The 16044-nt window shown below is 37.5% G+C and overlaps 1 protein-coding gene across 2 annotated transcripts in view; it reads right to left on the reverse strand.

The window, feature by feature from the left end:
* Window positions 1-16044, reverse strand: part of CERS6 (ceramide synthase 6) — an 80870-nt gene that overhangs the window by 26466 nt on the left and 38360 nt on the right. For both annotated transcript variants that reach the window (XM_015868584.2, XM_015868585.2), the window contains exon 4: window positions 12500-12557. In XM_015868584.2, coding sequence (XP_015724070.1) covers window positions 12500-12557 — 58 coding nt within the window. The remainder of the gene's footprint in view (window positions 1-12499; window positions 12558-16044) is intronic.

The following is a 16044-nucleotide window of genomic DNA, read 5'->3' on the forward strand; positions in this document are numbered from 1 at the left end:
TGCACAAGGCGTATGCAATACTTCTTTTCCAGTGTTACACAAGATAAAGCCATGTAACTAGAGGTTGTTTAGCTTTTCCCTCCTTTTCTGTGCAACTATGGGACTCTAGATAGAAATTACCATGTGAACAAGCTCTTCTACCTAATGTTTTCAGCTGTTAAATATTTCCACAATAGGCAATAAGAACATGGCCAAGCCAACAGAAACCAAGTAGACACGCTTCTCCTTTTTTTTTTTTTTTTTTTTTTTTTTAATGCATGAGCATCAACAACTCCTTTTCAATGCGCATAGCACAAGAGCAAAGCACAGCTGTGTCTCAGGTTCTAGAGGCATCTGGACTTTGAGAAGAACAAGCCTACAGCACAAGAGTCTATCTACCAAGTGTCTCACTACAAACATGAAAAAAAGCTGTGAATTCAGGATATTTGTATCATTAGCTGCTCCATATCCAAGTACGAAGGCTGCAGAATATTGGTAGGTCTCCTGGATTAGAACACACATGCTCCTGCAAAGCTAAGTGCTTCTACCAACACCATGTTTTTTCACACAAATCCCTTGTGAATGAAACAGAGCATTTTCTTGTTTTCACCATCAGGTGGAGCAGTCCAGCTCAGGCAAAGCATAGCAACATGCATGTAAAATGCAATGTTTGTGAGGAGCGTCAAACCAAATAAAATAAACACTAAATAGAACATTGTTCTGGAGCCTAATGCCCTATGATGAAAATCAAGCTAGTAGAGTCTTTATAAATAGGAAGGATTTGTACCATATCAGAAGACTATAAATTACAGTCAGAATTATAGCAGAATTCCTAACTGATGCATAAGTCCTAGCTATGATTTGTCTTACAGAATGTCCTCAGAACCTTTCCTGGCTAGGAGTGACGTAAATATGACTATTAGAGACTCTTCCTACTTTTTTGAATGTGTCCAGAGGAAAGAAGAGAAGAAACTCGCACATACTCCCACTGCTCCTCAAGTGGAGATTAATAATTCTTACATTAACTTGAGCTGTATACCAACACTTACAAATAAAGGATCTCTTATGATTTTCTGATGCGTCTCTTACAAGGAGGCTGTAAGAATGGTGAAAGTCCATTCAAACCTCTCTACCCCTCTATTTGGAGTAATAATTTAATGAAAGCAATTCATCGGTTTAACACCTCCACAGTGATTACTGTGATATGAGTTCCTCCCATTTTACACAACAAAAAAGGTATCTTGAAAGAGATATAGCCCCTCTATCTACTACTGTTTATAATACATCAAATCTAAAATATTTTTTCAGGACAGCTGCTTAAAGTAGAGCCATCCAAATATTATCAAATATCAAATTTTATCCAGGTTTATAAAAGCTGCAACTGTCTTCCATATCAGATTCAACTAGAGATAAGATATACTTCCTATCCAATTATTTTAAATTATTTTTAATTATATTTTATTGTTAAATTATAGGTGCTGGCAAAAAAATCCGTATTTTTCTCTTTCAAATATTATGACACCTTAAGGCTTCTTAGGAGAGATTTATTCTATAGGAGCTGCAGATATAGTGATTACATTCAATTAAAATACCGAATGCTAAATAAAAGAGCTTTCACTGTAAGAATCCATCAAGACTTTACCACAAAGCCTGAAAGGATACCACAAATTGAGAAACAATGTAATAAATGCATTATTATTAAGTCTCAGAGACAACACACTACAAAACATCTGCTTCCAAGCCAAAGGCACCTCAGAAAGCAATGCTACCCTCATAAAAATGCTTCTGATCTGCTGTTTGAAAACCTAATTAGATTCTTTGTGGGCAACAGGCAGGCAACAGTGACTAAGACTGCAGGATATCTATACCATTTTCCTACCTCTGTTTCCTTCCCAGTCTCCTCACTACTTGCCTCAGCTTCTTGGAGTCAACTCTTAACTGTTTTAGTAGAAAGGGACTTGGGTTATGGTTTCCCTGGCATGCTTTAGTGTAGAGCGGAGAAAGAACACCTGGTTCACACACAGCCTTCCCGTCCAAACCTCTGCAATGAACATAGCCCTAGACTGAATTGGACTTCTCCTTAAAGACATAGTATTAGTAGAAGATATAAGTGCCTTACCTAATACTCTGTGAACCACACCACTCTAGGATACTCAGGGCAGGTTGAACTTGAAGGAGAGAATCCCTTATGTAACATAAAGAGCCCAATCAGCAGAGTATCAATGACAGTGAAGGATGACAAGCTGCTGTTAAAACTGCTGTCATTTACAGCATTAAGGAAAAAATTTATTTTATTTTACAGTAGTTACAGAAGTACCTGTCAAAAGCTCCAACAAACCTGTCTACAAACTCTGCGATTAAAGGGAATAATTTTCAAAAATTCTTTCAGAAAAAAAAAAAAAAAACAAAAGAAAAAATCCTCTTAAGACAAGAGAATGACTGAGATGCTTGCATATTAAGCAGAAGCCCCTGTTTGCCTTGCATGCATTGTCCTACTTACTTATCTGTAAAGAAAGCTTCTAACTGGGCCCTGGCTTTCACAAGCCCTAAAGTAATGAAAATCTGTGTGTCTTGCTCAAAATGCTGCTAGAATCTTCTACGTCAAAGGATAGTTTTGAAAGTAAATGATCAAAAAATAATAAAAATAAAAAGGTAGCACAATAAAACCACTCCCATTGTGACCTGTTCCCTAGGCAGTTGACAGTTGATTCAGTTGAAAGGCATTTCTGTGTGTTTTTTACCAGAGAGAAAATAAAAGTACCTGATCAAGTTCTATTTTAATATAAGAAGATTCTAATTCATCACACAGTGATATAAACAACCATGGATATTCCTTTTATCCATATGTGCCCAGCAAGATCCACTGAATACAAGAAACACAAAAAGGTCACAGGCTGGATCCTCTAACACACAGAAGCCCTCCATATCTTCCCCACACTGCTGGGGAATCAGCCATCAGATGCGTACATATAAGGCACGTAATAAGTGTAAGTGATTTACATGCACGTTTTTTATGAGCAGCTTGTGTTTTTAAATATGAACATATTTACACATGGGTCACACAGTTCTGCACAACAATTGTTAGTGTAAAGCTGAAGTTACTTTAACAGTTCATCTAATTCCAAGTTGCTCTGTCACTCACTAAGCTATTTGTACTTGTGCTGAGCAAAACTAGGACCCAAACAGGCAAGTGGTGCCCACATGCATTGATATTGCTTTGCCCAGTAATTCAGTTTCATCCTTGGAAGTATGAGTCTACAGATAAATAAGATGTGTGGGGAAAAAAAAAAAAAAAAAAAAAAAAAAAGAATAATTTTGCTGGCACTCATCTTTCTTTTCTGAAGCCTATAAAGCTGAAACAAGCAACATGCTTAGGAAACACTTCCAGAGGCACATCTTTAAGCCTAGCGGCAACAAACCCCAGTTCTCTACAAAACAGCCTCTACCTGACAGTTTCAAGTATCAAGCAGCTGTTATGCACCTGATTCACTCTTGATCATATGGGCACATTGTAATTCCCAAAGGAGTTCTTCCTCAGTTCCCAGGCAAGAAAGAAAAATCTCCCAACTTTTCCCATGGATGAATAAAGGAGGTGGGCCAGCTGTTTTCACCAAGATAGAGCATGCGAAAATCCAAGAATGCCGTAACAGAATCCCTGCATCTCAGGAAAGCCTATTATACACAAAACTGTATTTCAAATAAAAGCGAGACATTCTCAGTTTGAAAAAGATTATAAAACGCCTTTGTTGCCTTTGAAATTAGAATATTTTTGTCCCCATAAAGACAAAAAGAGCACAACACAGAAATTCTGAGCATTCAATGCACACATGCTCCCTACTCCAAAATCTGAAAAGGTCAAGATTTTGTCAGGCTTAGTTAATACATTTAGATACAGCTTTACAAAATTTTGTACCTTACAGCTATCTATGGTTCTATTTAGTGCAACAGAAATTAGCACTATTAATTAAAGTCAAGATAATACTTATGTCAAATTTCTACCCACCTTACTCTGATGCAAACACAAATGTCTCACGGCACCCATATCTCTACTTGCATCAAGTTAAAGCAGGCCCTTGGTCTTCAAATAATTATGTAGTTCAGCTGAGGCCAGAAGCTTTTCTCCTGGTCACTATTTATTTACTGAGGCCCCAAGATACTGTGCATAGTTTGTTCTCATCCCTAGACCTAAACGTTTCTCATCTCATACATATGTTCAATTTCCACTTTTCCTAAATAGTAGCTGTGTGCTCTCATTGTATTCTGCCTGCGATCTCTTGCTCATGGGGATCCTACTCTTCACATTTTTTTCCCCCAGTTAAAGTTAAGAAACCTAGCAATTTTATTCTTATTCAACATATTAGTAAACATTCCTCTTGCACATAATTTAGTTGAATAGGTGCTCACTTAGAGGAATTTACTTGAATTACTTTTTTTTTTTCTTTTTTTTTTTTTTTTCCCTACAACACATGCAGCCTTTTGGCAGGGTAAGTTGAGTAGCTGCTGACATTAGAAAGTCAGATCACCTTGGTAGCACACAAAGTATCTTTCCGTGGTTTCCCACTCCAGAGGCACCACACTGCTGTGCGAAAACAACTCTGCCCCACTGTCAGCAAGTGCATCTCTCAGATTAAAATTTCACAGGGGCTTCACTTGCTCCTGTGAACAATGTAGAAACCAACACTGTGTGTTTCTTTTTCTTAGCTACTGAAAAAACTCCTAGATGTTAATTGCCATAAAACAAGCCATAGATGAGTAGATACATGCTGTCACAAAAGAAAAACAATGAGAAACACTTCCTTGGCAATATAATTCATAAATAGTGCACTGATATATTATTAAAATAAGCAAAATGCACTGGGTTGTAACTAGCATCCTTTAACCATTCAGCCTGTCTTTATTAGCTTTCTGAATGTACTCCAAGCATTGCTTCAACTTAAAAATACCCAATAAATGCTGAGTAGATACTCTGCTGTTACTTCATCTTTATACAAACAAAATGAAATTAGAATCCTTGTTTAAACAGACTCACGGAGGCAAAGCAGTTACATACAGGGGCAAGGCTTGTACATTCTACTAACCATGCAAAAACTGGACTAGCACTAGTCTGTTCTGTCCATGTACAGGTAGTTAGCTGCCATATTAAAATAAACTACCTTACTTGGCCAGTTAATGCAGCTCCTGTGACTTCTGATGGCAAGTTTATTAGACAAAGTATTGGGCATCTGAGAGACACTTGTCAAAAATGCTCCACCTCTTATTCATTGCAGCACTCAGCAGCAGAGGTTAACATGTTAACAGCATAAAGTGACAAAGCTGAATACAAAACTTCTGCCATGTGCCATTTCCTTAGGCAGGACAGTGACTGGGGAATACAAGGTTTCAAGCCCTCAGTCTGATTTCTGGAAAGGCTCTCTCAACCAAAAATTCACTTGATATCCTGGTGATGAAACATGCAAATTCCTGTAAAGCATTATTGAACCATCAAAACTGATTATTCAAAGAAATTATGCAGCTGAAAACATCCAGCACTTATCAGTGGTACTATTTTCAGTTTCAACTGGAAAACTAACTTGTATTTTTAACTTCTGGACACATCTGTGATTTTATTATGATAATACAAGCATTAGCAGCATGTTCGTGATCATTTGGAGGTGGGTAAAGGGATCAATATCTTGATCATATTTCTTTCTGTTTAGTTATTTATTTTTTACAAGGAAGAGATTTTTGTTTGTTTGTTGTTTTTAGACAAGTATCTGCATTTTGCAGCAATTTTATCTTCAGCAGAAAGAAAATTCAACTTTTCCCCATTTGCCTTAATTTTTAGATTTACCAAGGAATAACCAGAATGCTCTATGTCAGCTTTTGACCGCGTTCCACTGTATTTGCCCAGCCTCCAAGTACTTCATATTTAAGATGTCTCAGAAACTTTATCTGGTCACCTAGAAATGTGTTTTTCCTCATAACGCCTCAAAAACCAACCTAAGACAGAATATGAATCACAGTAATATCATCCATTGTTATGGATGTATTTATTTTTCTAAGATCTATCTCACACTGAAGTCTCACCCATTCAAAAATTCTATCAGAGAGCTTCCAGCCTCCAGTTGCTGCTGTGACAGGTATTTCATGCACAATCCTAGCAGCTGATGGCACTGGCTGGTTTTGTTTATGGCAGGATGAACCATGGAGTCATCACAAAATTCTCCCTGCAGAGGCCAGTATTTAAATATCTATGGCTCAAAACTAAATGCATTTCCCCCTGCCTATGAAATCACCAAGCACTGACAATGGAAAATAGAAGAATCTGTGGCTAAATATTTTGTATCAACCTGCATTCTCTTCTTTTTAGTGACTGGAGGTTTTGTTTGCTTCTCATAGCAGGAACAGCATTTTCGTAATTCCTTACCGACCCAAGCAATCATTCATATTTCTTGGCACCATTCACAACATAACTGAAGACAATATGACACACTGCCAGTGAATCTCCTGAGGTTCTCTTTTCATATGTTATGACTAAGCAAACTGTCATAAGTTTCTATGGAACTGTTATTGCTCTTCAGTCTGTTATTGCTTTATGTCTGCAAAAACAAAGTATCGGGAAAATGCGCTTTTGCAATGCAGAAAACCCAGCCTTTCCCCTCAGCAATCCGCAGGGCTTACTTCCAAATATTATTAAAAATGGTACTTCTACTAATTGAAATAATAAAATGTACAGAAGGACACACTCCAAGGCCAAGATTAACAACAATCATTGAACAATGCACTTGACATTTCAAATGCAAATGTATGAGTGCACAAAATTATTTTTAGCAAAATATGAATTCAAATTTGGATTTATTTACATAAGTCACATCTGGAAAGGCAGAGTAAGCTCAGTGTACCACATATATCCACTTTACCCTTTAAAACTAAAACATACATTGGTCTTGTGTTGATAATCCCAATTTCAACTTAGAAATCATGTGGAAAACCACTCCCCAGTATTTTAAAATGAAAATGGTAAAAGGATTAGATAGATATGATAGTTGTAGAAAAGGGCTCTAACACCTACCTAAGGATAGAAGTGAAGGGAGGAAAGAAGCCTGCACTGTTTCTTGCAATGGACACTCAGAGGCCCAAGAGTGAAATTCAGCATGCATTACAAATTAATTTATTTATTTAAAATTAAATTTCTCTGTTAACTTTGATCTTTCATAGTGTGATTCATGATCTATACTTTCAGATACTCAAAGCACTCTATTAATCTCTCCTAAATGCTCTCAGCAACATTTATGCCCTTTGAAAGAGATGTGTGAAACAAGTTCCTTGTCCAATAAAGTGGGTCTAACTTTGGATTTGCTGGAAACACTTTTCCACTTTCACCGCTCACTTAGAAATGCAATATAGCATTTCCCTTTTTCAGAAGACTCGGGAACAAGCATTCTTCCTGCTTTCACAACAAAGTAGAAATTGTTTAAATGCAGCACCTATCACACAGCCCTACTTAAGGAGAAAGGAATGTGACTGGAATTGCATTTTAACATCCAAAATTAGTGCAGCTTAACAAAGTTCATCACTTATGGTCACAACTGAATTTGTTTTCACAATCAGGTAAATAAATAAATAAATAGAAATCAAGAAGAACAAGATCCCAAATCAATTTTAGAGCAAGTAAAATCTGCCTAAGGCCAGCTTCAATTCCTCCAAGTGGCACATCTGTGGGAAATTGGTAATCACAGCCTGAACCTCTGATTAATCAGCTGAGGCAAGTGTCGGGTCAGCTGTGGGAGCACAGGTGAGACTAATTTAGCTGTGCTCCCAGAAGGGATAGAGCTTGACTCCATCTCCTCTAGACCTCATTTAAGGGCTGACCACCACTAAGGCAGCATTTCTTGGAGATTGCTCCCTGATGAAGATTGCCTCAGCGTTTCCCAGCGAAAGCATCTATATCGGTGAGTTTTTCCCTATAAATAACCTTTTGAATATCTGTTACCATCTTTGTATCATTCCACCTTACAGGCACATGTATCATATTATCTCTCCATGAGCAGTACAATAAAATATTGAATAGCAGCATTGCATTAGAAATGCTGCAGACTGACACCTAACATTCTTCATTTAAATGAGAGCATTTATCCAGGAGCTTACAGATAACCTCAATGAACAAGAGCATCTACAAGGTTTCAACAGCAGATAATACAACCTTTCAGCTCTAATACAGGAAAGAAACACTTTAACACGTGCAGACTAGAAAATGTGCGCAACTGAATTACAGAACTGCAGGGGTTGGAAGAGGCCTCTAAGGAGGGCAGCAGTAATGGTTCTGAAGCAACCTCCCCCCCAGCATCAGCTGTTGTCACACCACTGTTTTCTAGAGTCAGGTCTGATATACACCAAGGTAGCAGACAAACTTGTGCTTTGGTATGCCCAATCTAACCGTAGAAGAGTCTGGCCCACCTTAATTAGTCTCATAAGAATCAGCCTGTCAGGTGTTTCACATACCCACAACAGCATGTCTTTGAGATGCTAAGTTTCCCATATCATTCTGTTCAGCAAAACAGCCAGAAGCAACAGCCTCATGAAGGAAAACATGCATCAACATGAACTGGAAATGTATGACAAATGAAGCAGTACCCATTCCCACCCAGCTTATATTTTTCCTCTTCCAAATCAGGAAAGCAATGCACAGTGTGTTTTGTGAATAGCTTTCCAGCAGCTGAGAAGCTTCTTCAATGAAGACAAGTCTTCTGCTGCCAGGAAAACCAAGAACTGCTTAATTATGGTGGTAGGACTGTTACTGAATCACTGAATGAGATACCAAATTCATCTGCAGTGTTGCTCCATGAAATTCTAAGTGATTTTCACCAGAAATACCTTCTGTTACCATCAAATTCCTTAGGTGCTTCAGAAGAAAGTATAAACTAAACTAAAATTTCTCTTTGTTATGGATCCTGCAATAACTTTAAATTCTCAACCCCTTGTCCTGTACAGGAAGCAGACCCAGTCAAGTACAACAATTTATTTGTCAGGTTTGCAGCTGCTGATATTCTGCACTTTGAGTTTTCCTTGTTTTTTAGGCAAAATAATTTGAGACAGAACTGTTTTATTGAGTCAGCACAGGGCAGCATTTATATTGCATGCGGGACATCCCACAAGCCTGCTGAGTTGCTAAATGGCTAAGACAGAAACAGGTGAACAGAGTACAGTGAAATCTCTTTCTTATTAGAGAAAACACGTACTTGCTCTTTAAAATAAGAGGAGTGATTCAATTAAGCCTATCATAATACAGCCAGAATGCAGTATTCATTTGTTTATCACTTTAGAGCAGTTTCCATTTAAAGGAAGATTAAATAATAGAAATGTACAGAACAATACAGTATTAATTTTAGAGTAACTCCTCACTTTTCAGGGAGCATGTGAGTTGTAATACTACTCTGGTTGGAGGTCCTCAAAGCATCAGCAAACAACCCTGATGTACAGATGAGCAGGACACAGAGAGAGCTGCCTGGAAATCCTGTCTTATGGAAGCTTTTTTCCCCTGAAGACCAAAGAGATCAGATGACTGTGAAATAGGAATGCTTTGGGAAGGAATGGGATGATTGAAATTAATTGAAAAGCAAATCTGAACAAAAGTTCTCTCTATAGCAAGACTATAGAAGAACTCTCTAGAAGTAAAATAAATTATCTACATAGATGGCAGAAACCTGAGGAAAACTGAAGGTGAAACATCAGTGATTAAATTGATGCAAGACACATCATACAGTGAAGCTATTAAATAGTTTGATGGTGTTTTAGAACAGCTGCATAACTGCTAAACAAAAGAAAATTTCCAAAATCAGAATGGCAAAAGAGATGCTACTCTAACTAAACATCTCATGTCCCCATCTTGTCTTACTTCTCACAAGATATGAACTCAATTTTCATCACAGAGACACCTCTTTCCCTGAATATAAATACTACAGAGTTGACTACTGCTGTGGGAATCAACAGCTACTTATTTCTTCAGTGGTTAACAATCTCTATGGTCAAGAGATAAAGATGTAACACCAAACATCAAATATTGGTCACCACTCCAAGAAGTAACAAATTCTCTTTTGCATTTCAAATGCATCATACCATGTATAAAACCTACAAACCTACAATGTGTTACAGGTTTCCTTACTGAGTGCAGTAAATCATCAGATATATTTTTATCAGCCATTAACTGCAGAAATGGAGAGTAATGCAAACAAGCTTGCCATAGCATTTTGAAAATGTACCACTGCTCTAAATTGCAGCTTTATTAGCTTTCCTGTGCCTGTGGTAGGGAAGTGATGAAAAAAGCAGAAATCTGATGCTTATTTCTCCATGTGAGATGCTTTACCAAGACAGATACAAAAGTTCCATTCTAAAAATAACATCAGCATGCATGCCATGCTGACAGACCCACTCAGTTCCATGACTAAAACAGAACTGATAAGTTTGTTATCTAATTTCTGCTTATTAAACGTTGGCATATCTTCCCAAATGAACTAGATAAGTTTGTCAGCTGCAAAAGCCACCAAAGACATAGTGACACTTTTTGCAAGAATGGTGGTTTGGCACCATATCCTTCTTAGTGTTTCCTCAGGTGGTTTGATGGCACACAAGGAAACACAAATCTGTTCTTTTGCTGACACTGCACTGATGCAGTAATACCACTTTATGTAGCAAAAAGGGAAGGTGACAGTAGAAGAGAAAGCAGCAGTGATTCATGTCCTGTGGGCATTATAAGAAATGTGTTTTCAGAAAGAGTTCAAAAAGACGAATTAGTATCCGGGCAAGGGGCCAGCACACCGGAAAGATCCTCAAAACTTGTTGTGCTTAAGTAATTGACAGTCTCCATACCAGTCTTGCATGAAAAGGTGAATGTCACCCTCAAACCAAGGAGAGCCAATTGTGAATAAAAGCAACCAGTTGGTCTAAAACAGCATAAGGAGCAAAGCAAAGGAACAACAGGTTAAGAGAAGACCAGGTCAGAAGGGAAGAAAATAGAGAAATGGTTTGTAATGAAATATGGATTTACTGTATTCTTTGTAGTCTTTAAAAGTGCTGGTATTAGAAGAATAGGGCTGCTTTACTTAAATGATGATTCTCTGTTGAATTAATTACTATCACAAGTAAAATATTTAAATAATTTTGATTTAAAGAAATCACACTGCTCCCTAAAATTCTATTGTGATCTGAAGAACATTACGTCATACATACCACTATTGGCATATGCTACTAAGCCAGAAAAAAAAGTATATATAATACAGCCATAGGGAAAAATAAAAACATTTTTAAAAATTCTGTTGCACCATGGCCACTCTCCCCATCAAACATTGGTAGAATAATGTGACTTTAAGTAGTAACTCTTCTGCACTGAGCAAAAGCATTCAAATAAGTCAGAAGCAAACTGTCAAGCGTACAGTATTCACTATGGCAGCAACATCCACTTAATTGCTTTTCGTTAAGTCTATTTTCGCATTTCATGAGAATTTTTCACAAAAATTGAAGGCAGAAAACAGAAAATTAGATCATGGAGCATTAGTGAAATACACCAAGGGGGAGCATTCAAGAAGAGCTTGTGCATAGCATGTGGCTTGTGTCCATTTGGAGGGCAGGCACACACACACTGTATCTGAGGCTGACCACTGTTAAGTGACTGAGAACAGCTCCAATATCCCCTCCCTGCCAAGGGGCATAATTAATCCTGCTGGCACCAATTTTGATCACCTGAGAATCTCAAGAATCACAACAGTAAAAAATGATGTGTTCCTCTCCCACTCTGAATCCCCAGGTTATACTTCTGTTTACAAATCACCAGAAGCATGTAAGATACATCCTACTGCATCAATTTTCTGTACAAAGCGAATAGTCAAAATTACATAAGCACAACTGAGAACACACATTCCCCTAAACTCAATCTCTCAGGCTTACATACATATTGCTTCACTTGTACAAATCCTCAGGGAACTAGCAACACTGTAAAAATTTGCACCACAGATACATACAACAACCAATGGTTAGGTTAACAGACCTATGATAAGGGCAACTGGATGCCATTAATATCCTTCCCTGTTTTAAATCACCAGAAACATACCACTGATAGGAAACCACACAATACATCTTTCCAAAGTACACCAGACAAAGAACAAGCAAAAATAGTATATACAAAATCACTAGTAGATTTTGCTTGTTATTAAAAATCAACTTCTGCCAGAGGAATTTAAATAAGAATGATGCAGAAGTTGAGCTGAATACTTCGGTGAGCCTTACAACCTGTTTAATGCCGATAATGAAAAGTGATAAAGTGAGTGAGGCATGTTGCTATAACCATGGATTTTTTTGTCCCGTTAACTATTGCTAAACTCCTTGTCAGTGCCAATGGCAACTCATATTATGAATGCAAATTAAATTTTAATTTTTGTTTTGTTTGTTCTGTTTTGTTAATTTCATGCCTGTGCTCCATGTTATATCTATGTAAAGTTTCAGAAAAGTCTGTGATGTGTTATGAAAACATAGCAATGCAAGTGCCTACCTTTTTCAGGAACCGTACTCCATAGGTAAATATATAAAGGTAAAATGTAAATCTCCACCTGCAAAAGGTACAATAGATTAACTCTAAGATACCAGCTTTACACAATTCAACAAACCATTACTTACAGCACCACAAGCTCAACATGTCCTGGTCACATTAACAGAAGTAGAAGCAAGACTCTGGGCTGTTTTTCTACAACTTTCATCATCAAACGTTCTGCTCATCCACCAGCTTTTTCCCAGCTTCCCACCCCTATGAAAATATTCTTTAATTTCAAATCAGGAGAAAAATCTTTCAAGGATCATTAAGTTCTAAAAAGTTTTGTGAAAACTTTTAATAGAGAACAATGGACTGTTCACAGGTCTGTTGCAGGCAAGTCCACGTGTTATTAAATACTGGAAAACCTACGAAGCTTAGGGAGAACAAAAGAATCCAAGACAGTGCTCATTACTTTTAAGTGAGAAAAACTGTAATCCTATTACTAAGTAGAGAATTCAAATATGAGAGAGATTTGTAAGAAACCGGGATTCATTAATTCCACTCTGATAACACTGTTTCTTTTGAAAGCTGCACTCAAATTCAATGAATCACTTCTGTAAATAATTAAAACTTATTTCAGTAAGTGACAATTCAGAACTTGTTTAAATTAAACACCTGTTCCATACTTCCCAGTTCCATTGTTACTCTGTTTCAGAGGTTGTTAGTGTTACACTTGCTTCAGTGGGGTTTCATTTTGAAGGCCTCTTATTTGGGAAAAAAGTATTAACATTAAACCACTTGCGTGCCAAGAACTTTGATTTTCACGAAAAAAAAATTAACACCTAGGATTGCTATCACTTCTGACACTCTGGAGTTACTGAGGAATCAGATAAAAAGAAAGATTTACTGCAATTACTCTACGGGACCTGACCTCCTACTTGGCACAATAAGAAATTTTATTAAGCTTTCAACAGGCAATGTTAGAGTGCTGCAGACAAAATATCATCTTCAGTGCTGTGAAGCATAATGTGCAGCAAGGAGAAATTGAGCAGAGCAGATTCCAGGAAGTCACTCTTGGTTTTAGTGAGAGAATTTACATCATATAGATATATTGGACATAGGTACATATCTGTAATTTATGTCTGCTTCCGAAGAGATTCCTAGCCACCCATTTTCAAGAGTTTCCTATTCCAAAACACACATGAAATAATTGTCAGGCTTCTAGGTCCTCCCTTCAGAGGCAAACTAAAAGTAAAGAGAATGATGACACAGGAGAGAAATCAACAGAAGACCTAAGAAGTCATCCTTGCTTCTATAGCTGCCTCCCTTCTGCAATAAAAGGCAGCATACTGAGCATCTTCCTATCCTCTGTCCAATTACTGGCTTAGAATAGAAAGGTCAGTGGAAGTATAAGGAAAGAAAAGAAAAGCCCTGTGCAATGCAAAATCTTACAGGAATCCCTGTAAGGTGTTTTGTTGTTGTTTTGGTTTTTTTTTCCTTTTTTCTTTTTCTTTTTTCCCATCCCATAGAATCATCATAGAATGGTCTGGGTTGAAAAGGACTACAATGATCATCTAGTTTCAATGCCCCTGCTACATGTAGGGTTGCCAACCACCCGACGAGGCTGCCCAGAGCCACATCCAGCCTGGCCTTGAATGCCTCCAGGGATGGGGAATCCACAGCCTCCTTGGGCAACCTGTTCCAGTGCATCACCACCGTCTGTATGGAAAACTTCCTCAAAATATCTAACCAAAACCTCCCCTGTCTTAGCTTAAAATCATTCCCCCCTTGTCCTTTTCCAGAGGACTGGAGCAATCATACAGACATGCTTGAAGTAAATACCAGTGACTTACTATTCATAACATTAACAGCAGGACGAGATTTAGCTTCACTAGTGAATCATCCTCTATTACATATTTTACAGGACAACTTTCTGTCCACAAGCAAAACTATTAGCTTACAGCTAACTGCCACTGAAGTGCATTCAGCCATTATTGGAATTATTTCAAACCTGAAAACACTCCTAGGAAAAAAAGGTTAATACAGATCTTACTCTTCAAAGCTACTTCTACAAGTGTTTAGAAGGAAATTTATCAGACATAAATAACTTTATGACAAGCTGCGTACAGGAGAGCATAAGAATATCAATGAGATTTTAACTGCAATACCTCCACTGCACAGAAATTGTCTCTTATCCTGTAACCTCCAGAGCACTGCAGAGGTTATTTACTCATTTGGTATTGTATAAATACCAGTCCCTTTGAGGGTTCAGTAATGCCAACAACACAGCTCACAGCCTATATGATAGCAATTTCACTTCAAGAGAGTACTTGGGGCAAAGGGGAGGTGAAGGTGAGAGTAGGTGTCCTGGTAGAAACCCTCAGACTACATACATGGAACAAATGCTTCAAGGATAGCAGCATGAAGCAAGGTTTTATTTAGTAACAACTTTCTCATTAGACCAGTTTTATGGCTAGGAAACCTGCTGTTTAAATTCAAAGTCATCTACTTCCTCTAGAAAAAGCTTCAAGACTGCTGCTGGGAAAAAAAAAAATATATATATATATATATATATATTTTTATATATTATATATATATATATATATATATATATATATATACACACACACAGAATCACAAAACGGCCCGGGTTGGAAGGGACCTCAAAGATCATGAAGTTCCAACCTTGTCTAAAAAGCATGCAAGCTTTCAGAGATCTGAAGAATTGCTATTCCTAGTTGCCATCACAGTTTCTTACACCTACTAAAGATATTTAAAATAAACAGCTTTAATAAATCCTACATTTGTTTGTGCTTAAAATGACAAACATACACATGGAAGCCCAAACACAGAGCAGACTGGAAACACAATTAGTGCATAACTCTGCCCCACACCATGCCTTCCGCTGATTCAGAATCCAGGCAGTGAAACTCTTCTTCTGTTTTTACTCCCCAGGAAATCCATACTTATCTTGGCTGTTGATAACTAAACTCATATGATGCTACGTAATAGTGTATTTGATGGCAGCAGCTTCACTGTTGCAATATTCTGCCTCACAAGATCTCTTTTAATGGTAATTTCCTGCATTTTTAAAAAGCCTGATGGATATAACTGGAGTTACAGTGTTAATTAAAATAATAATAATAACAATAAAAGTGCTCTTGCCCTTCTTGGCATGGTACTGCTGTTGAACTTGGCTGGAGCAATGATGTGAAAAGTAAGCACTGTGGTTAAGAAGCTATTTGAGGAAGGGGAAAGTTATACATAGCTCATTAAGATGTTCAAAACAGCAGGTATGGTGAATCGATAAATTTTCATTGCTTTCCTCTTCAATGTTATGGCTTAAGATTTGACTGTCATCTGATTTTCCTCTTGGCTGCAATCTGAAACAGTTGTTTAATATTTAATGTTACAGTGCCACTTGAGACCAGTCCTGTCCTAAATCTGTATGCTCAAAAAACAGCTCTGAAAGTCTTAAGAGCAAAATTTAGTGGTGCAGAACAAAAAACAACAAACAAACAAACAAAAAAAAAAAACCACAAAAAAACCCCCACCAAAACCCAACA

This window comes from Coturnix japonica, chromosome 7 (assembly GCF_001577835.2).
Source record: "Coturnix japonica isolate 7356 chromosome 7, Coturnix japonica 2.1, whole genome shotgun sequence".
In the NCBI taxonomy this organism is placed as follows: domain Eukaryota; kingdom Metazoa; phylum Chordata; class Aves; order Galliformes; family Phasianidae; genus Coturnix; species Coturnix japonica.